Raw genomic sequence first — 21,561 nt, 5'->3', positions numbered from 1 at the left:
CGTGAGCTGCCTTGCTGATTACGTGTTCCTTTGGAGGCCTGGGATGCTTTCTGCTAACTGAAGAAACGGTGAGGTAACTGACAGCAAGTGCTGCCCCAGGAACACCCTGGGGCTCATGCAGTCTAAGTCCTTCAGATCTTCCGCCATCCTGGGCTGTGTGCCTACACAAGCCTCAATCTCTCTGACCTTTTGGAAAACTGCTTTTTGGACAAGGAGCCTCAGCCATTCTGTGTATGCTCTGAGACCTTGCTTAGTCATCAGAACACACAGTTGAATATTTAAAACCTTGCTTTCTAGGCAAGCGCATCTGAGGAGTCTGACGAAATGCCAGTGCCGGACTCTGAGAGCGTATTTGTTATTCCTGGCAGTGCGCTCCTGTGGCGGATAGCCCCGCGGCCTCCCAACTCTGCTCAGGTGAGCCCAGCCTGCTAAATGCAGTTTGCTTATGGCTCTACCACAGGCAGCAGAGCCTTTCAGCTGTCCCCTGCCGCCTCCATACTTCACATTCCCTCCCTATGCAGAGGGCTCTCTGTGGGCGGAATGTGTGCTGGACAGAGCTTCACTAAGGGTCTCTAACAGAGACCTGGGGGTGAGACAAGCCCTTGTTAAGCAGACTGGTGCAGGTAGTTGATCAGTGTAGATCCTCCAGACCAAGCAGAATGTGATTTTAGTGAGGGAAACAGAATGGATGTTAGTTTACTACCCTGTGAGCTCTGCTGTGAGCTGAGTGTCCACGGGAGGCTGCAGACGTGGACGGAGGCCTTCAGTCATGTCCTCTGAGAAAGGCTGCCATGGGAGGTGTTGCTCAGATGAGCTCTCCTTGGGCTTTCTCCCTCATCAGGTAGGTGCTAACTTGGTTCTTGGCTGTGTTTCAGATGTATAATTTTACCAGCTTTGCCATGGTCTTGAATGAGGTAGACAAGGAGATGGAGACCGTGATTCCCAAGACTGACTGCAGGCTGCGGCCTGACATCAGAGCCATGGAGAACGGAGAGATAGGTGAGAGGACCGCCGGCAGGCACAGCACCGGAATCTCAGGCTCTTAGAGGGTTATCTGTTAAAATCCTGTTTGGGAAGCAGCGACCTCCCTTCTGTAAGCTCAGATTCATGGGTGGTGCTCCCCATGTTAACTCCTCTGCACATGGCTGGACATGGGTCCCTCAGAGGACACTGGGCAACTTTAAACTGTAGTCTGCAGACTTCACTATGCATTTGAAAGTTCACATCATGAACCTCATAGAAGAGGATGGCTTCATCTTCAGTAACACATCGAATCTTAAAATGTGAAAGGCCATGGCTCCAGTCTAGCCTCAGAGAGCACAGAACAGCCTTGGACAGTGCCGACCTCCTCCTATAGTGTGTGTGGTATCGGGCCTAAATTTCTCATTGAGAGTAGTTCTCTACAGAGGGATAGAGCAAAAGTGTTTTGTTTAGTTGTTTGAACTACTTATGAATGGGCAGAAGGGAATTTTCAGTAATCTCTCTTGTATTTAGTTTTTCTACTCAGTTTTTATTGAAGCATTTTAGCCTGCATTTGTAGCCCTAACAGTAAGCATATTGTTTTTTGTAAATGCAGAGGTATCTGGGTGCTGTTTGATAAAAGATCATTGTCTGCATGAATGAATTCTCAATGTGTCTGTTAAAAAAAAAAAAAAAAAAAACCTGACAGTGTCAGATACCAGCACCTCCTATGACTACAGTCTGTGTGAATTTCTGTCTAATTAAGTTAGTTGGTACTGGGAGATGATCCTGGGGTTTCACATGCTGGGTAAATACTTACTATTGGGGTAGCTCTCTAGCCCTTTTTATTTTTAAAGGGTCCTACTAAGTTGCCCACACTGGCCTTGAACTTACGACTTCCTGCCTCAATTTCCAAATAGCTAGGATTTTAAACTGCCCCCAGTCTGCACTAGTGTGCACCAGTGTTGTCTGTAGTTAGTTTCTAGTGCCATGCCTGGCATGTCCTGCATAAGAATGTATTTGTCATTGACCTTATTTTAGATCAAGCTAGTGAAGAAAAAAAACGACTCGAGGAAAAACAAAGAGCAGCCCGCAAAAACAGGTCCAAGTCAGAAGAGGACTGGAAGACAAGGTGTGTACTCTGTTCAGTGGGCTCCAACGAGTAGGCTGCTGTGTATACGTGACAGGGAAATAACTCAGGTAGATCATTTCATAATTAGGACAGGTTAAAATGTTAAAAGCTAGACGTAGCCCAAGAATCTAAATTGATACCCAGTAAAATTCAGACTGGATTCATTGGGTTGTATGTGGAGATGAAGAAAATCATAGCCTTTGAACTGAAACCTGTTTGCCAGTGCCGATTTGGGCAACCAGCAACTGTGTAAGTGCTCTGACACTCAGCTGGCCTGTCAGATGGGGCTCTTGGGAGTAGTACCTGTGACCCCTCCAGTCACCGACGCACTGTTGACAGCATCACAGACTGCCTCTCATGGGTAGCCACACATGGGACAGACCCACTCATTGCTAACTGCTGTGGACTGTACTACTTCTGTCTAAAGATATGTCCCCTTTGGGAACATATGTGTTCTCTCAGGAAATCCATGACACGCGGAGCCAAGTACTTAAATAGCTTGTGGTTTTTGAGTCATTGCTCTCCTAACTTGGTCCTTTTTCATTGGACAGGTGGTTTCATCAAGGCCCTAACCCCTACAGTGGAGCACAGGACTGGATTTATTCTGGCAGCTACTGGGACAGAAACTACTTCAATTTGCCTGATATTTATTAAAGTGCAGAGAAGTCCAGGTGTTTGCTAATCTAAGTCTTAAGCTTAAGTTTTTAAATGTTTTCCCTTGGTTCCTACTCCTCTATAATCTGCATTTCACCCAATAAGGCAAGGCATATGGTCACTGGGGATGGCCTGAGAGGGAAGGAGGCATCAGTGCCTCACAGTCGCTCACTCAGAGCACTGCTCATGGGAGGGGAGAAGCTGTTGGGGTGCTGTTTCTGTCCCCACATTGCTGGAGATGGAAACCTAGAATAATCAGCTCTGTGGGATTCTATAGTGATCCAAAAATCAAGCTATTTTGAATATTTTTATCTTATAACGCTTGAGTATTTTAGGTGTAACTTTGAAATGTTTAGAATTCTTCTGTACAATGTTATGTGCTCAAATGTAGAGATTATTTTACAAAAACTAAATTGGTAAGATGGCCTTTTGGGGAATTAATCCTCTTGGTTTTACTTTCCCACCTCCTAGAGTGGGGGCAGAATTCCTGATCCGAAAATTCTAAACCAGAGCAGGTATTTACTTCTCTTAGCACTCTGGATTTACGTTCACATTTGTGATCAGTCATTAGACTTTTTCAGTTCAAACATAAAATCACAAAAATGCCCTAAAATAGATTTTAATCAATATCACTATCTAATGACAAACCTTTAGCCTCAACTTCCAGTGGCAAATGCCACAGAGAAATTAAGCTGCACTCATGTATTATAGGTAAGAGAAGGCCTTGTGCATTCTGAGTTTGCAAGGTACTGGAGACCTGCTGTACAGTAGCTTTTCCCCATTAATTGGGGTGATCTCATAGTAACCTAACCCGACTGACGTACTTGCCCTAAAGGGCCTTAGGGAGCTTCCAGTAAGTTATGTTAATTGTCTTGGAGTTAACAAGTGTTATGATGCTAAATAAAGGCTTTAGAATATCAAAAAAGAGGTGTGAATGCTTTCAGAATTTCAGATGATATTGTAACCTAACATTTTCCTTAATCGAAGGTATTCAGAGAGAGAGAGAGATTATACATAGCGTGAAGTAGTCCTTGTTATTTGAGCTGGACAATGCATACGTGTGAAGTTACTAAAACAGCAGCAAAGTCTTATGCTTGCAGGAAGTTTATTGATACAGTTCACACGGTGACAAACTCCACCTTGAATGCTGAATCAAACAGCATCATTTTCAGCATCTGTTAATGAAGAGACATTGAACTGTTTAAATATCTGGTCTACATGCTTGGTGTTACTAATCAAAAATATTCTAGCATTTCCTACTGAGGCCACCTCTTGACAACACAAGGTTGTTGTGATTAAGATCATGGCCATGTCATTGAAATACTGCCTCCCTCTTAGCCCCCCAGGATCACAATGGCTGCAAAGTGCTTATCTTTTCGCTGAGGCTCACGCTTTACTCACCCCACTGTCTACACTGATGGGAGTAAAAAATGAGCTGTCGTATCTCATCTTGGTTGCTCCCTATTTCTTTAAAATTATCCTCTTTTATTCTTTTAGAATCTACCATGTACTCAAAGGTGTCTGTCCAAGCACATACATGTCAGTGTCCCCGTGTTTTCTCAAGCGTATGAATACCCAAGCTCTAAGTGCTGAAGGCTCAAGTGTGTCACAGCCCACATGTCACAGTAGGAAGGGTTACCTACTCTTTTAAGGTTCTGCTCTGCGGACATGGGCAGTAGTCACAGTAATTTCGCCAGCAATACCGTAACTTCCAAAGGGAGTACGTTTGTCACCAGATCCTGAACTCTTTTTAGCTACATCTTCTACTGGGAAAGCAACAGAAAGAAAGACTGGGCTTTGCGGTCTGGGGCCATCTTGTCCACTTGTAGGAGGACTAGCATTCTGGGGGTTTGGGGCAGGCCTCTGGAATGTCTGGTCTGCAGGAACGGCAATGGGCACTTGCACTGCCGCGTATCTCTTCAAGGCATCTGACTGGGACACAACAGCATGTCCAGGAAGAGGGCTCCAGTCCTGCGCTTCCTGAACATTTGAGCCTACTAATATAAAAGGTGGGGCATTGGTCTTCTTGCTGTCATCCATCATCACATAAGTTGGAGAAGTGACTTTCGGTGGGTTCTGCAGAAACTGTGGCTCCTTAGGATTAGGTAAATACAGGGTTGCTTGGGGAAAAGGCCCAGGTGCAGGTGGCGGTGATGGGCGACTTTGTTGATTCATATCAGTTAGACAATAAAGTGTCCACATATTAGAATATGGTGGTGGTTGTCCTGCTTCGCTTGTTGCTAGTGCTATAAAAAAAAAATTGCAGGCATTAACGGTTTGGTCTCTGTATCAGGCACTATGCACAGTCATGTCTTTTTAAATCTTTTTTTTAAGCATATGAATAAGCAGTTGTAGTAGTATGTGCCATAAAGCATGTTATAGAGAGGACGTGGAAATTGTGCCTGGTAATGTGAAGGAGCCGACGGCTCAGAACAGTTGGAAAGGGGTTGACAGCAGTGGCAGGGACGGTTGAGTTGCTGCTAAAGAAGCAACTGTGCTCTAGGTTGCTGTTTCCAGACTCTTAATACTGTTTTGGTTCCTTGAGACACAGTATCACTGTGAGCCCAGGCTGGCCTTGAACTCTTGGCAGTCTTCCTGTCTCAGTCTTCCAAGAGCTAGGATTACCACCATGCTAACCAGAATCTTAGACATTAGATGTGGCTTCCGTGTGGCACTCAGAAGAAAGTCAACAAAACTTCCTACTTTACCAAAAAATAATCAACCACGTGAAGCCTTTAAAAACTCATGTTAGTACATCAGCACAGCATTTCTCTCCCAACCTAGACATTAGATTCCATCTTTCGACAGGCACCATCATCTCCCATCTCCAAACTGTTACCTCATCTAGGAGTCAGAATCCCAGAGAGCACTCCTTTTAGCCAGAGCTAGACACCACCATATACCTCAGAAGACAGCAAAAAGCTGGTGGACATTTTCATACAGAAGGCTAGAAAGGCCAACCATTACCTCATAGCAAGGGCATCTGTAGTGCTAAGAGTGGCTTGCCAAAGACAGGGACTCACATATGCCCGGTTCGTGTTTTGAATTCTAGGCCTTTTCTGGTGCAGCCTTCCCTCTCTTCACAGAAAATTTTACTATGCACAGATTAAATGAGACTGTCAATTGAGCTTACTAAAACTACAATCCAAATCGCCAGTCTCTCCAAATAGGAGAGTCTAGGCTGCCAATCTGAGCTTTCTTGGTAACTTGTCCACAGTATTAAGGAGAGCTGTCCCCCAGTAACAGCTAAGTGCCTGAAAACAGTGAGTTGGCCGGAAGTGCGGCTCAGCCCCATGATGCCAGCCACAGGGCTCTGTGCGGCCCCTGCCATTCCAGCTGCACTGAGTCTGTCACACTGCCAGTCAGAATTTGATTGCTAAGCACCTGCTTTGGTAGTATTCGTCATTTATTCTAGTTTGAGTCAGAGTGGAGAGCTTCTACAACAGGAATGGGCGGCTTCTTTGATGCATGTCCCTTCAGACACCAAGGAGAGAAGGTAGGGCCACTGCAGCGTCCAGCTAGGCAGAGGGGTAGGCAGGCCAAATGCCATAATAAGATGGAGAAGGTAATTATAACTCCTGTGTCAAGAGGAAAATCAGCTGGAGGTTAAGCAGCCAAAGAAACAGCTTGTCTTCAGTGAGTCTGAGGTAAATGAATAAAGGAGCAAGTGTGTGAACTGCAGCCACGGTCGTTTTCACGGGGGCGGCCATTATTTCCGCTGCTTTCCTGTGACACAGAAGCTCTGTGTCTGATCCGTCCTCTCTCCATCCAACTACAGCGCTGCTCCCTCAGCTGCAGGAAGGTCCAAAGTAGGAAGCAGCATTCGAGCCAGCAGCCAAGCCTGATTGCACAGTTCTCCTGACTCAGTGCGAAAGCAGTCAGCCACACCACCATTTCTTTCATGTTTAAATGCCACAGCCCAAGTAAACGCAGTGTTCAGTGTCAACTTTTCCTCCACGAACAGCCTCACAGTGACATCCCATAACCATTTTGTAAACAGGCATTAAAAGTCTAATAGATTCCCATGTTTACAATGTGCACAATGAATCGAGTTTTGACAACGCTATGTGATTTCCATAATAGTAAAATTTTAAGTAGAACAAAGCCTTTAGGTAGGTTTGGCATTTAAGACCCTGAGCATGGACTTTGGTCAGCTGGCAGGAGCAGAGCTGGGTGGACGGACACGAGGTGCAGACGTCACCTGAAACAGTACGCGAGTGCAAGCTTCTAATTTTCTTACCTGGCTCCGTCAAACCTGTTCGGGCGCAGCTTCCCCATCTGGTTGGATTTCTGGCGCAGGAGGGAAGGGGTCACCAGATGAATGGCGTGCAGGGTTCCCCCCTGACTACTCCTGGCCAGGATCATCAGGGTTTATGATAACGATCTCCGTTTCAGAGGCTACTTTGAGAAAGCCCTCTGCATCCTCGGGCTGACCCTCTAAAGCAGTGTTAGAGAGCAGAACTGTAGCTCCTGCCTCCATGTGTACTGAGGGCTTGTGTTGGGAATTCTCCACCTGTACAATTTTCAGAGACTCTACAGATATTTTAGTCTTGGGTTCTACAGGTTTGGGACTACGTGGTGGTGACTGCTCAATTTCTTTAGGACAAGCAACTTGATCAGGAAAAGGGATAACTAGGTATCCCGGTATCTGCTCAACATAGACAACTCCTTCATTGACAGGCACATCGTTAAAAATGGATGATATACGAGAGGCTGATGTGACCTGAGTGTCAGGAGCTCCATCATAAGCAGGAGGTTCTTGTTCACCCTGCAAGGGGGCTGAGGAAGCCTTTGGTGGTTCAGCCTTAGAATTAGGACCCACAACTACCTGCGCGGATGTTTGGCTCACAACCTGCACTTGTACCTTCTCTCCAGAACACACCAGAGGAGCAGACACCACGACTTCTTCAGCAAACTCTGCACTCAGTACGTCCTGGGAAACAGCAGGCGTACTTGTTGCCACGTCCACCATTAAAACTTCAGAATAAGTAGGCGGAACATTACCTAACATCTGAGCAGCAAACTGAGCTGGGTCAGCCGGGACGTAGGCGTACTCTGCAGAGACAGGCGCGGGAGGTGGTGAGGAGGGCGGGGTGGCCATCTTAGGAGTAGTTGGTTTGTCGGAAGGACCCCAAGCTCCTTCACATGTCTCCTCAGGCTGTAGTTCTGCATGAACTGATGGAAACTGAGTGGTTTTGTTGCTAAACAGTGGTCCGGCCACATTGTCCTCCTCTGTGTCTGTGGATTTTTCCATCCGCGTAGGTTCGCAGAAAATTGTAGTTGTTTTTATGGGTTCCTTGGTACCTTCTTTCTTCTCCACCGTCACTCCTTCTGCCCATCTCTCTACTAAAAGTGACAGACAGGTGAATCACTCAGCAAGGACTCCTTAAAATATTTTAAATAAAGCAGTGTGGTAGGCAGAACATTCAAATACCAGTATACATGGATCTATGTGCAACCTGTGTGAATCAGCATAGAATTAGCATAGCTAATGAACCTGTAACAGCTTATATTCATCCACCTAGAATGTTCATTTCATTAGAAATGAATGACCGGGGCTGGGGATTTAGCTCAGTGGTAGAGCGCTTACCTAGGAAGCGCAAGGCCCTGGGTTCGGTCCCCAGCTCCGAAAAAAAAAGAACCAAAAAAAAAAAAAAAAAGAAATGAATGACCAACATATAATGGCAAAACTGTGGTTCAGAAGTTCCACCAGAAAACAAAAACAAAGCCACTGAGGAGACAGCCCAGGAGATAGCGCTCTTACTGTGCAAGCTTGAGGACCTGGCTACGTGAGAGCTTCGCAGGACGACCTGAACGTCACCTGACACCCAGCACTGGAGAAGCTGGAAGACCCTGAGAACTAGCTTGTGGGAGTTGGCAAGCTCTGGATTCAGCGAGAGACCCTGCCTCAATAGATAAAGTGGCGTGTGACCACTGTCAGTTTCTACATGCACATGCCCACACAAAACCACAAGGTGAGCCAAGGATGAGCTAAATTAACATGGGGAGTAAACTATTCCAAATTTTCAGCTGATATCTTAGCTGCACAGAAACATTCCTCCATTTAAGAAAAGCAGTATGCAAAGTTTAACAGTGAACTGGCTGGTAGAAGACATCATTTGCGGACCATACTGACCCAGATAAAAAGAAAAAAGAAAGTCCTAGGTCCAATGGGTAGCCACTCAACGCTCGAGCCTGAACAAAACCCAAGGCAGCTGATGACTTGCAGACTGTTCTGGAAACCCTGTTTTGAGGGTCAGTGCACACACCTCCCTGATTGCCTTGGCTGCACCTCATTCAGGGCTTTCATGCCTGCTTAGGCTTTTCGGGAAGTATAGTCTGCAGGGAAGGTGAGTTTTGACAAGTATTGACTTCAGGGCAAAGGTTTTGGAGACCGTGTTGGTAGCATAGGCCTAGGAAACCTACTACTTGGGAGGCTGAGGCAGGAGGACTGCCATGAATTCAAATCAGCTATAGCAATAGGGCCTTAAGACCCTACTTTCAAAACCAGAAATGCTTTCAGAGGTTCATGCTGCTTTCTAGAGGAAGGTGTCCTTCAGTGCCTCTTCCGCAGTAGTTGTCTGATTCTGGACATAGATGGCCACACCAAATGTACTGAGAAATGGCTCTTAACATTAACCCCACCTTTCTAATTATCTCTTGAGGGATCGCCTGTCCTGATCTTCTCGCTCTCATGGTAGGGATTTAATCTCAGATCTGGGAATGCTAAGGAAGTGTTTCTACCCCTGAGCTGTATGAATCTAACATTTTGTCCACCAATACTTTTGACAGAGTGTTGCTCTTACAAGTAAGACAGAGTTGACAGTGCACAAAACTTGCATTCACTGGGAGATAATTTAAGCAAAATTATTGTAGGTATAAAAGCATAAGAACCTAATAATCATGTGAATAAAGATATTGAGATATCTCAGGGCTGGAGATATGGCTCGGCAGTTAAGAGCACTGACTGCTTCCTCTTCAGAGGACCCAAGTTCTGTTCCCAGTGCACAGACACAAAACTGCCTATAACTCTAGCTACAGATACCTTTGGGCATCTGAATACACACACACACACACACACACACACACACACAATACACACACACATACACACAACACACACACATACACACACATACACACACATACACACACATACACACACACACACATACGCATGTTCAGCCACTTAACAATTTTAAATGATAATAAATTTTAAAAAAATCTTTAGAGTTCAGAAATACTAAGAAGGTTTGAATAAGCCTGACTTGGTTGTTACTCTTGTGTTGAGTCTTTAATGACTGACAAGTACTTTTCTGCAGGCCTCAAAGAAAAGATGGAGATGAGGTAGACCACACCAAGAAGAGGATTGTCCTAACGCCAGACAGTGCTCGTAGGGCCGCAATGGAGCCATGGTCATTCTAAAGACACTAAGTTCCAGGGAATGAGAGCGCTGGCCCTTGGCTCTCATGTCCTGTTCTTTCCTTCTTCCAAGAGTGCATGGAATTGGGAAGTCATTGGCAAGATGATTAACTATTGCAGGTTTCCAATGCCTATCAGAAAGTTTTCTTTCTAGGGATAATCCCACAAGACGTTTCAACAGGCAAATGACACAGACAAAGAATGCTTCTGCCTCCATGCATTCATTCAGCACAGACTAGGACCAAGCAGTGGCACTGCCAGCGAGGCAGATCAGTCAACCATTGGGAGTAACCTGGGAACAAAGAAAACCTCTTCACCGACTCATCACTCATGAAACACGTGCTCACATCTGATCTGCGGGAATGGCAGCTAGCTCTTGTACACGCTGAGGAGACTGAAAGAACAAATCAAGGCTTGACTTCATCTTGCACAAACGGGTCATTTTCATATCTTACAAGTGATGTGAAGACTGGAGACAGCCTCTATGGCTGGGATCGACCAGCAGTGTATGTAGGGTGTGTATGTAGGGTTAGTATGGGTGCCACACTCCACTGAAACTAGGGGTTCACATGAGGCAAGTTCTATTCCATGAAAGGCGGATGTCAGCTCTTAAAGTGATATTTTTTGTGTGTAGAAAACTGAACCACCACATGGCCAGATTTACTCACGCCTGTCATAAGACTAGCAGAGAATTAACCAGTCAGAAGACGGGGAGCTACCATTCAGGAGAGGAAATATTCTACTATGTCAGAGCCTGGTGGTGTCTATAGGAGGACCAAGATAGAGGGATACAGTCTGTCTAATAAGAAGCCGTTTGAGGAAGACAAGAGAGCCAAGGTCACATCAGACAGCCATGTCCTGGCCCTAGTTTCATATTATAACTGTTCACAGTCTCCCTAGTAACAGGAGTGACCATTGCTATCTTACTCCCTAAAGGGCAGTCTGTTTCTGTGAGCTTGCTACCAGGACTGTCTGCATGCCATGCCTACCTCCTTGATATCTGCAGCTACTCGAAGAGATCAACAACCACATCTCCTCCTCTTTAATTCCATCGAAAGTATGGCTGGCCTGCAATTTTTTTAACTCTTAATCTACATTTAAAATTTTGAGATGGAGAAACATTAACCTGCATAGACCAAAGTCCACCTGCTCAAATGGCTCCTGGGTCAAGTCTTCAGTAAGTACGCTACTCTCAGGCTGCTACCACGCAGTTGCCTCCTACCATAGAAACTGTCTTGCCATACGAAACGGGGTAAACCACACAGGATAAGCATTCACACTCAGTACTTTTAAATCCAGCTCTTCTTTTAGAAGACAAAAACACAGCAACCTTGACTGAAGAACTGGGATTATGGATAGAAAATGAGTAATGTTCTCACTGGGTATGAATATGTGGTTAGGCGTATATGACAAGTCCCCACTGTTTATCACAGGTAGCTAATAATGACACTGAGTATTTGCAGTTGCAGCTAGACTAGACAGTACAATAACCCAGAATTATAGAGACCTCATTCCCTGCCCCTCCAAAATCTCCATGTTTCCTATATTAATCTTTATTTCCTGTTTTGCATGTCTTTTACAACAGAGCCAACCCATCACGACATACGCATTTTCTTAGATCCAACTCCCTAATTTTTCTAATTGCTATTATCTTTGATGATGTGTTTTGGACAATTGAGGTAACAGTATCACCAAGCCTGATGGCAACCTGAGTCCAGTAGCCAGGACCCACATGAACAAAGAAAGCTGACTCCTCAAAGTTGTCCTCTAACCTACACTTGTGTATCATAGCAAACACTATAGCATGCACATGCACACAGCACAAACATGTCTGTGTGCTTAATTACAATTTAAATAAGCCTAAGGTTCAAATCATGAAGTGCTGAAGAAATGGCTCTGTGACTAAGAGACCTCATTGCTCTAGAAGAAGATGTGGGTTCAGTTCCCAGCATCTGCATGGTGGATCACAACTTCCCATAAGTCCAGTTCCCAGGACCAGCACCTTTTTCTGGCTTGGGCAGAAGGTGGAGTTTGTATGTAAGTGTATCAGTACATATGTGCAAGAAAACACCCAGACACACACATCTTCAAAAAGAAACCTCTTTTGAAATGACAGTTTAAATGTGGCTCATCGTTCCCTTTCTTCCCCTGCTCATCCAGACTGTTGGTCAGCCAGTGCGGTAAGACTACTCAGCTGCCTCACACGGTGGCCACAGCCAGTTTACCTCTTCACAAAATTCTGTGAGAAGCTTTTCCTCACCATTCTTTCAGATGCATTCTTTACCGTCACATCCTCCCCTTTAAACGTTTCAATTGTATCAATTCTGCCTTTTCATACAGCTCAGCTTTTTGTTGCTACTCTGCCAAGTTCGGTTTAGACTTTACAATAAATGAAAACCAGCTTCTCCAAGCATATGTTTGCTTCTATGTCCCACTGCCTAAGGTATGGAGGAAGCTACTGTCTCACGAAGCCATCTACTCAAACAGACTCATAGCACGGAGTATGGCTGAACACATACAAACTCTTGTAGACTGGGCTCGCAAGACAGAGTGATGTGGCTGTGTCTCAGTTTCTTTTGAACAACGATTTTTTTCTTTGAAATGTCTTTAAAAACCCCAGCTCTGCTTCATTAAAGAGTTTATACATCTTGTGTATTCTGAATCAGAAATGCCTAGATGCTGGTACGTCAGACTTTGAGGGGTCACAAAAACACTTTAGAATGTTTTCATGACCTATTAGTAGAAACCTCTAATCTGCAAACCAGGGATTTGATCCACTTTAAATCTGAGTCCCTGAGCCAATGTGTGGTAATTATCATTTTAGATTTTACAGCGTGGTTCTCCCCACCCTCTCCCCTTTCTAAGATTTAAAATCTTCTAAGCTGGAAATGCTGCTGTTTACAACAACAACGAAAACCTACCTGGTTAAAATGCAAAGCACCGCACGGTCATTTCACACAACACGCTGCTGTGGTGACCAAGGACGCAGTGCAATAGCTACTGCCAAGGGTGTGATGACGCTGCTGAAGCGGGGGTCTCCGTGGTACTTACCTTTCATCTGGTGAAACTGTTTAATCAGATCTTTTATATCCAGAGACGAATTCCCTGAAGGAGTAAGCGCAGGAGGTCAAAAAGAGTTTTCAAGGTAAGATGGCTGCAGAGCAACAGACATAGAGTGGAGAGCGATACAGACCTTCTCTAAACACAATGAGTTCTTTAAAGTACACGGCTGCAAACTGGGTGATGTTGGTTGGGTTGGTTTTGAGAATGGCTCTGCTAACTCCCTCAAGCAGAGTCTTGAGGCCATAGGGTACAACAAGTCTGGGCTTTGAAGAAATCATTTTGGCAGGATGTCTATAATTTCAATTCTAATGAAGAGAAACAAAGTCTTACACTGTAATTCGATTTATTGAGTTTTCTTATTTAATTAGGGTCTCTAAAACCAAACCTGTCAACACTATTAGCTTTACTTCTAATCTCTTAAGCATTCACTCCGGTAACATCCAAAATGAAGCCCATTACCAAGTGCTCACTCTGGACCAGTGAGCGATCCGTGCTCACTCTGGACCAGTGAGTGATCTAGCATTCATTAAGAAGCGGGTAGGTGGGCCACAGACATGGCTCAAGTGCCTCCCACGGACCTGAGAACCTGAATTTAATGGCTGGATCCCACAGGTAGCCAGAGAGAACTCCAGAAGTTGGAGCTTCCACAACCTCCACATGTGCGTGCATGCACATTCACATACAAGCACATGCACACACACGCACTTTAAAATAGCAGGAAAAGCTTTGCCAGGATCACCATAATGCTTTAAATACGTTTTATGTCCAAATAAAGCATATAAAATCCAATTACCATTTCCAGAAAGATAAGTTAAGCACATATATTTCCAAATAATGTCCATACGGCACTAATGTACACTGCTGCAAAACGATTTCTACCAGAAAATCTGTGGTACTCTTCCGTACCCATAATAAGTAGTCAAATTACCCTTAACTGGTCTTCTCTAGTTTCCCCCTTTTCTCCTACCTTGCTCACTTTTTTCTTTAGACTCCGTTGGCCTGAATTCTTTATAGACTAGCTGGCTGAGAACTCACAGAGATCCACTTGCCAGTGCTGGTTCTCTGCGTATTACATAATCCACTAGGGATGTCTCACCTTCGACATTTGGTTATATTATCCACAAACACGTTGGGTTGTGTTTATAGCTGTCCTGGGACACAGGCTGCAGACTGGACACCCCTAGACCTATAACTCTTACAGGAATCAGCCCTAACCTGTGTGTGTGTTCACTCTGAAGCATTATGAAGGCTTGCAAATGGGTAAAAAAGGAAAAAAAAAATCCCTTCAGTAATGAAAAGTCACAGTGCTGCAGTCTTTCACTTTACTAAGTATGGGTATTAAATTGGGTCCTGAGCTACCAAGGAGCCACCATATAGGAGACAGGTGCTTAAATGACTTTGAAGTATTAAAAATATCAGTTCCTTAGGGAATGTTGGCTGTTCTAGACACTGACAGCCTTCAAATGCTCCTTATGAAGAGCAGACTACTGTGACAAGGAACCAGGTCCTAACACCTTTGCAAGTGTCACGGGGCTAAGCAGAATGGTTTAGTTATAGCAGCTCTATGAAGGGCCAGCGTCTAATAAAAACACAATATGCCACAGCAAAATGTTGGTTATTTAAAGCATCTTTCACCTTCTTACCAAAGGCTAGGCCAAAATATTGATCCAAGGAAACCCTTTGAAACTATGATGTTTAATTCCTTACTCATCTGGTGCATTGCCGAATTAAGCCTTCTTTTGGGGGAAGTGCAGGCTTACCACACCCACGTGCTAAATGACAGTGAGATGCATACATATATACACATACATATATAGCGCCCTCTCCTTGGCTCATTAGTGCTACCAACGGGGCAGCAGCAGAGGGATGGTGCTAGTACCAGGTTTCAGTTTAGGAACACTTGAAAGCCAGGGATGCTGACTGTCCCTAAGAACTTTGAGAAATGCTGGTGGCATCCATATGGCACCAACCCAGCTGACAGAGGTGTTCAAAAGTGATAGCTTTGTTGCTTAGTTTGCTATGAGCGAGCTTTTTAGAAAGGCACACCCTCTGGAATGTGCCCCTCTGACAGCTCGGGTGGGACGCAGCCACTTTCTGCCCCCGGACGCCAGTGGGGACTACGGGGCCATTGAAGGCGCCTTCCAGGCACGGTAGGCAGAGGACGCCAGATTCCCACCCGACCACTGTCTTCCCCTCCGAGCGGCCTTCGGGACGCCGCCTTCCGGGGCTCAGCCAGCGCAGTTCCGCCAGGCTAGGCCCACCTTCTCTCCGGCTTGGATAGAGCTTCCTCTTTGCCCCCTTGCCGGCGGCTCCTGTGTGAGAGCGCGCAGCCCGCCGACTATTTATACCCCTGCACGCGTCATGCGTACGTCACAGAGCCCCGCCCCCTTGCTGGGACCTCAGCCGATCTAGCCAATAGAGAGCGGAAAAGGACAAAGGCCGGGAGGGAAGAGCTCAAGAACCGAGCTTTTTGTCTTTCGCCCCTCCTTCAAAGGGGACTGACGTTTCGAAGGCAGCAGCCTGACCAGTGGTTGTAGGTGCAGCTCAAATGGCAGAGCCTGCCAAACATTCTTGGGAATGGACTCAGAAGACAGGACCCAGAGGTGCTCGACTCTAAACCGAGCCTTAGGAAGTTGAGGAAGAAGGATATGATGAATTCCAGACGGCCTGCCTTAGGGAACAAAACAAACCCTGGTGTGTAAGGAAGAGAAACTACATTTATAGCTGGCAATCTTGACCTCGCTGCCTGCGCCCGCCCCTCTCCACGCACACACCTCCTCCCGACCTCCCCCCTGCCCCAAACTCCTATTGACCTTCTTGAGTCTTTTTACAAAAAGGAATTAGGTACAGCCTAGGGCTGTTCCTCTTGAGAAAGCTTGCCTGTAGGGGCAGCAATCCTGGAGCTGCTTTTCTCCTTAATTAGGAACAAGCCCCATCTCATACCCAAGCCATCCAGGACTTGCTGGAATCACCGGGATGCACTGTACTCCTGGGTATTCTCTTGCACAAGGTCCAAAGGGGACTGCGTCTGCTCTGAACCAGCTTCTCACCCTGTTGTCCCCACTGTCCTTTTGTCTTTTTGCACCTGCTAGCCCTAGCTTCTGCCACATTTTCTTGTAGTGATCTAGACTTGTTTTCCTTTCTGGACTGGAGTTCTCCGGAAAGCTGTGCTGCAGTCTCTGCGGCTCACGGAGTAGAGTCTTGACTGGAGAAGTGTACTGCAAATCAAAGGCCAAAACTCTCAGGCTATCTTTAGTCGCCTTACTAGCTCTTTGTTGCCCTCCTCTATGTGACTTAACATCCTTTAGGGTGTAGGACAGGGAAAATGTGGAACGTATTAAAGCAGCCATGGCGTTTTCCAACAGATGTTAACCATGCCATCAGCACTGAAACCTCCTGTAGATTCCACCAGTTTGTGGGATACTTACCTGCTATCCCCACCAAAGCAACCGATTTGTAACTGGGTTCTGTGTTGTAACGATAAAAGTTCCTGTAACTACTTCTATGGTGGCATATGCAATTATATGTAATCTGGACATAGTCACTCATATTTGGTTCCAAATAAACCTTCCTACTGTCTTTGTGGCAAGAGCTGTTTTACTCCCACCCAGTAAGCAAGACTTCAAGACACAACAGCACAAATATGTCTTCACAGAGAAAAGGCCATATTTTGAGTGTTTGCTACTGTGATTTGCTTAAGAAGGAAATCAACTACAAAGGTTTATACAACATTGTTGTGCGTGTGTGTGTGTTTGTTCGTGCGTGCTCACACACGGGTACACACGCCTGTATTAAAACTCGGGCTTTTTTGTTGAATTTTAGTGGGCAAAAATAAAGTCTAAACTGAGTAATGAATTGGTTTATAAATCTCTAACAATATTTTATTTTCTGGTGGCATTTGAAAGTTATAATTCTTTACCCAGAAATCTTACCTTCCATGTGTTAAAATAAGCCCCCCTGGGGGGGGGGGATGCACAAGGGGACGTCCCCATTTCAGAAGAGAAGGGGAAGGTGGAATGGTGGGGTGAGGACTTGCGTAAGGGAGTAATGGGAGAAGAGAAAGGACCAATATTGGGTGGTAAAGTGACTAAATAAATTTAAATTAAAAAATAAAGATACCTAACTGAATTCATAAAGATAAAAACAGCCAGAAAGTATATTACTTTGCCATCATCTTCAAGTCTGCCAAATTATACAAATGTGTTTGGCATACATAAAATCTCTCTCATCAAAGGCACAACCCAATACAGAATGTATTTGACATTTACACACTGGAAGAGCCCACAGCAAGAGCATAGAGCAGTTTGAAACTGGGAATCTCAGTGGCAGAAATATGAGCAACCTTAAAGTAATCTACAAATACTGCATTTGAAAGTAGAGACTTTATGCAACCTTTGAATATGGAGTAATAGCTTAGACTAAAAATTCAAACAAGAATAACTAAAGTAAAACCTTCAGGACTCAGAAGGTTCTGTGATCCTGACAGAAGCAAGAAGAGAACATGGTGGTAGCAGTCATGGGTTTAAAATTGATGATAGTCTTCTCTCCTCGAGTTACCAGGTTCCAGTGTTTTTCAGAACTCCCGAGCTTCTCAGATGTACTCAGCCACAGAACGCAGTTGTCATCTTCTGTGTTTTATACATGATCCACATCAGGAAGCCAGTGAGAATACTTCATCAGGGGTCTACTTGGAAGGGACAGTTAATGTTGCAGACAGTGCAGGGAGGAGGAACTTCAGTCCAAGACACCTTAACTTTCTCAGTCCAAGACTGAATCGTGTAGGGCTGCAGAGCCCAGGCCTCCTGTGCAAGGACTGCACCACTAAAGGATACGAAACACCAAAGTAGGACACCGTCCTTTCACATCAAACTAAAGATAGTGTGACAGAAGAAGATAACGTGAGACAATATTCCAGCTGACTAGCTCCTGCTTTACTTCCTGAGTATTAACATGCTGACAGCACACACGCCCGTGGTTCAGACAGTAGGCTATGCAGACAAATTACACTCTAAATGAAAGCTTGGTTAAAAGGTAGAAGCCTAAAGATGACAGCCCAATCATGGCAAGGTTCTTAAAAGTGACCAAGGTGTTTATTCAAAACCACAGCCATGTAGTACTAAGCACAAAGTACAGCCAACCACCAGTAAATCCCAGCAATGAACCACCAGTAAATCCCAGCAGTGAATCACCAGTAAATCCCAGCAGTGAAGGATTAAACCACAACAGTGATTTCTCTTCAATAGTCCATGACCTGAGGAGAGAGGGAGTGGTGAAATTCTGGCAACATACAACCCTGCAGATCCGTCGGCACCAAAAGTCTCAGGTACAAACCACACTTATGGAACTACACAGTGGCTCTCACCCTTCCTAGTGCCGCAGCCCTTTGATAACAAACGGTTCATGTTATGCTGACCCCCAACCAAAAAATTACTCCATTGCTACTTCCTAGCCATAATTTTGCTGCTGTTATGAATTGCAATGTTAAGTATCTGATAAGAAGGATGTCTTTTATTGACCCAACCCCAAAGGGTGGTGACCCACAGGTTGAGAACTGCTGTGTTAAAGGCTGAGAAGCAGGTAATTTTCACAGCAGAACTCCTAAAATAAAGAGCTATTTGACCAACTACCACTTTGGTTTTTGGACGGGACTGGCGGCAGGCATGGGCTTGCGGACTTACCTTCTGTGCTCCTGTGTTGAGAACCTCCCTTTTGAGAACCTTTACAGACAATCTGGGGAGGATGTGTGTAGGAGTGATGTGTGTATATGTGTGCGTAGGAGTGACGTGTGTATGCGTGTAGAGACTGGAGGTCAGGGTCCGGTCTTCCTTAGTCACTCCACCTTATCTTTTGAGGCAGGGTCTCTCACTGTTTCACTAAGACTTAGCTTGCCAGTGAACTTGGGAAGGGGAGCTCAAGGGCTCCTCCTGCCTCTGCATCCCAGGCGCTAGGATGATACTTCTGCTGGGCTACTTTTTGTTCTTTTATGGGCACCAGACCAGGAACATGGCTCTTGCGCTTGCATGGCAAGCCCTTTCCTGACCTCCCAGCTCCTGGGGACAAACTTGAGCTGCATAGCATTAGATCTTTATATGTTAAGCATGGTGTTCTAGTTATTTACATGTTTCATATAAAACAGTATTCAGTTCACGGTCCTGAGGTCTGCGTTCTAGTCATCACCCCACGAAACATGAGTAACTAGAGCACGTCAGCTGCCACTGCTGTACCTGAGACTCACCACACGTAAGAGGATGAGAACGTCTTCAGAGACCCTGCTGCCCTCTGCCTCCTGTGTGCTGAGACCACGGGCACAGGCCACATGCCCAGACAAGAGTGTTTGTTCCACAATTGCCATAGGAGTATTTCCAGTATGAAGTGAAACACTAGAAAACTCTGATTTTTATCTAAACACAAGAGACATGCTATGTGTGGTACTGTTTCCAATTTCTCAGGTACAGCTTCACTGAGCCCACTCTGATCTATGCCTAATGTAGGCGCTCCTACAAGATCACAGGGTTGAATAGTTAGTTTGATTTTATTTAAAAATAATAAATCACAAAACTAAAGTGTTTGAACAAGGTCACTTAACCCCCTCCCAGGCCACTTCTTGTTATCATTTGGTCATCTTTATTACTCCGCACTACACGTCTAAAAGAGGAATCTTCAGTATGCCAGTGACACCAGGACACATCCCTGGCACAGGTGATCTCCAGAAGAAAAGCTGATGGTCTAGAGAGCTTTCTCCTCTGCCTTCACAGTGCTGACTCTGGGTGGAGGGGACAGGGGTCTCTCGGAGTTTATCACTGAGGGACCAGTTCCCTTAGAGAGGCCAGAGCAGCATGGACACGGACGTGCAGTCTGTTTTCAAAGTCGTAGCCAGAAAAATCCTCCTGAAAGGACCAGATAAAGATGACTGTGAACTGTTGGCTCAGCCTGTCCCCAGGGTGCCATAGGCTCACACACATACACCATTTTACACCCACTGCATAACTCCCTACCTCCTACAGGGCTTCACATCCAGTTGATATTCTTCCTCCCCAATACTCAGGCAGGGTGTATAAAACTGTAATCCCACCTCTTGAGAGAATAAGGTAGGATTACAAATTCTCTTTGGAAAAATTCCCTCAGGTTATTCTTGAAATACTAGTCTTAAATTGAGTTCAAAGCAAGCTACTCTGGGAAAGTTCTTTAAAACCATAGGAGGGGCTGGTGAGAGGGCTCAGCAGTTAGAAACACTGTTTTCTCTTCCAGAGGACCTAGGTTCGATTCCCAGCACCCATAAAGCACCTTACAGCCATTCTTAAGGTTCCAGGCATCTGACACCTTCTTCTGGCCTTTGAAGGCACCAGGCATGCCTGTGGTGCACATCCTGGAGATGCCATTTCAAAGCCATGTACTCACTGTGGTGGCTAAGCCACCACCTCTCTCCGGAATTATTAACACATGGAACCACACTCGCAAATGTCCCCGACGTCACCCCGGTGTACAGTAAATGGGGTGAGGGCAGCCAGGAGGAGGCGGCGGGGAGGGGGCAGTTACCTTTGCCTGAAGGAGTAGCGTTCTGCCTCTTGCTACAGTCTGTGAACAGAAGAACGCACTGTCTTACCAGCAATGTCTGCACGTCCATTTGTGGAGGACACAGCTGAGGACTAATCATCCCCTTACAATTAAGAATGCAAGCTGAAGTCCCAACCCAAACGCGTGGTAGTTACAACTCTTCCTTAGAGAATCTGAGCTGTTTTCAGGCCCTAGTGAATCCTGACTATAACTAAAACCATTCTGCTGCCCACTGTGCTAACTCATGTCTTCACGTGTGCGTGCGTGCGTGCGTGCGTGTGCATGCATTTGAGGCGATTCTCTGTAGTGTGTAGAGGTCAGAGGATAACCTGGGATGTCCTGAGGTGTCTGTCCACCCATTGTTTGAGACAGTTTTTCTCCATGGCCTTTGACTTGGAGGCCAGACAGATTTTCCAGGGAGCCCCGGGGTTCTGCCTCCCCTCTCTTGGCACCGCAGTTGTGGACATGTGCTGCCATACCTGGTGTTTACATGACTCTCAGGATTCCATGGGTCCTCCCATGTGGGAGGCAAGTCGTCCACTACCTGCCATCTCCCCAGCACCACATCCTCACTACAATTCTCATTAAATCAGCAAGCTGTTTGTTTTATCCCACTGTGTAGATTAGGAAGTCGGTCTGGTGCTGGTAACTGGACTGGGGGCACACACTAAGACCCATGGTCACATGACAGCTCTCGTCTTCATACACTACACCCCAGCACAGTATTCCGAAAAGACAGCAACTTTTCCCCACACAAAGGAAGCTCTGCATGGAAA

The 21,561-nt window shown here is 45.6% G+C and overlaps 3 protein-coding genes across 30 annotated transcripts in view; 1 reads left to right on the top strand and 2 right to left on the bottom strand.

Moving 5' to 3' along the window:
* The window catches only part of Osbpl1a (oxysterol binding protein-like 1A), a 204,778-nt gene extending 201,107 nt beyond the window's left edge, over positions 1 to 3,671 (top strand). For 17 of the 18 annotated variants that reach the window (XM_063277125.1, XM_063277127.1, XM_063277126.1 and 14 more), the window contains 4 exons: positions 298 to 414; positions 876 to 999; positions 2,002 to 2,092; positions 2,644 to 3,671. In XM_063277125.1, coding sequence (XP_063133195.1) covers positions 298 to 414; positions 876 to 999; positions 2,002 to 2,092; positions 2,644 to 2,746 — 435 coding nt within the window. In that variant the 3' untranslated portion in view covers positions 2,747 to 3,671. 18 annotated transcript variants of the gene reach the window in all.
* Positions 3,672 to 3,834: 163 nt separating this feature from the next.
* Cabyr (calcium binding tyrosine phosphorylation regulated) lies at positions 3,835 to 15,615 on the bottom strand. Of its 8 annotated transcripts, XM_006254426.5 has the most exons (6): positions 15,493 to 15,615; positions 13,362 to 13,536; positions 13,220 to 13,273; positions 7,751 to 8,092; positions 4,390 to 4,992; positions 3,835 to 3,921 (listed from the first exon to the last, which is right to left on the bottom strand). In XM_006254426.5, the coding sequence occupies exons 2-5, from the start codon at positions 13,507 to 13,509 to the stop codon at positions 4,394 to 4,396; spliced, it is 1,143 nt and encodes a 380-aa protein (XP_006254488.1). In that variant the 5' UTR covers positions 13,510 to 13,536; positions 15,493 to 15,615; the 3' UTR covers positions 3,835 to 3,921; positions 4,390 to 4,393. The 8 variants fall into 8 exon arrangements, 5 of the variants coding, with proteins under 5 accessions (XP_006254488.1, XP_038953057.1, XP_063133664.1 ...); XR_001842032.3 differs by lacking the exon at positions 4,390 to 4,992 and having other exon boundaries at positions 6,987 to 8,092; XM_039097129.2 differs by lacking the exon at positions 4,390 to 4,992.
* Positions 15,616 to 19,744: 4,129 nt separating this feature from the next.
* The window catches only part of Ttc39c (tetratricopeptide repeat domain 39C), a 119,297-nt gene continuing 117,480 nt past the window's right edge, over positions 19,745 to 21,561 (bottom strand). For 2 of the 4 annotated variants that reach the window (XM_063277592.1, XM_063277593.1), the window contains 2 exons: positions 20,768 to 20,806; positions 19,745 to 20,118 (listed from right to left, as the gene is read on the bottom strand). In XM_063277592.1, coding sequence (XP_063133662.1) covers positions 20,029 to 20,118; positions 20,768 to 20,806 — 129 coding nt within the window. In that variant the 3' untranslated portion in view covers positions 19,745 to 20,028. The remainder of the gene's footprint in view (positions 20,119 to 20,767; positions 20,807 to 21,561) is intronic. The other 2 variants (NM_001415714.1, NM_001077231.1) reach the window with 2 other exon arrangements.

The sequence above is a fragment of the Rattus norvegicus genome, chromosome 18, assembly GCF_036323735.1.
Source record: "Rattus norvegicus strain BN/NHsdMcwi chromosome 18, GRCr8, whole genome shotgun sequence".
Taxonomy (NCBI): Eukaryota; Metazoa; Chordata; class Mammalia; order Rodentia; family Muridae; genus Rattus; species Rattus norvegicus.
This window is presented reverse-complemented; position numbering and strand designations above follow the sequence as displayed.

Coding starts and splice junctions, on each gene's coding strand:
- Cabyr (NM_001143893.2), bottom strand. CDS start 13,509: ATGATTTCTTCAAAGCCCAGACTTGTTGTACCCTATGGCCTCAAGACT. Junction 13,274..13,361: donor ACTCATTGTGTTTAGAGAAG/GTCTGTATCGCT, acceptor TTACTCCTTCAG/GGAATTCGTCTCTGGATATA. Junction 8,093..13,219: donor ACAGTTTCACCAGATGAAAG/GTAAGTACCACG, acceptor TGTCACTTTTAG/TAGAGAGATGGGCAGAAGGA.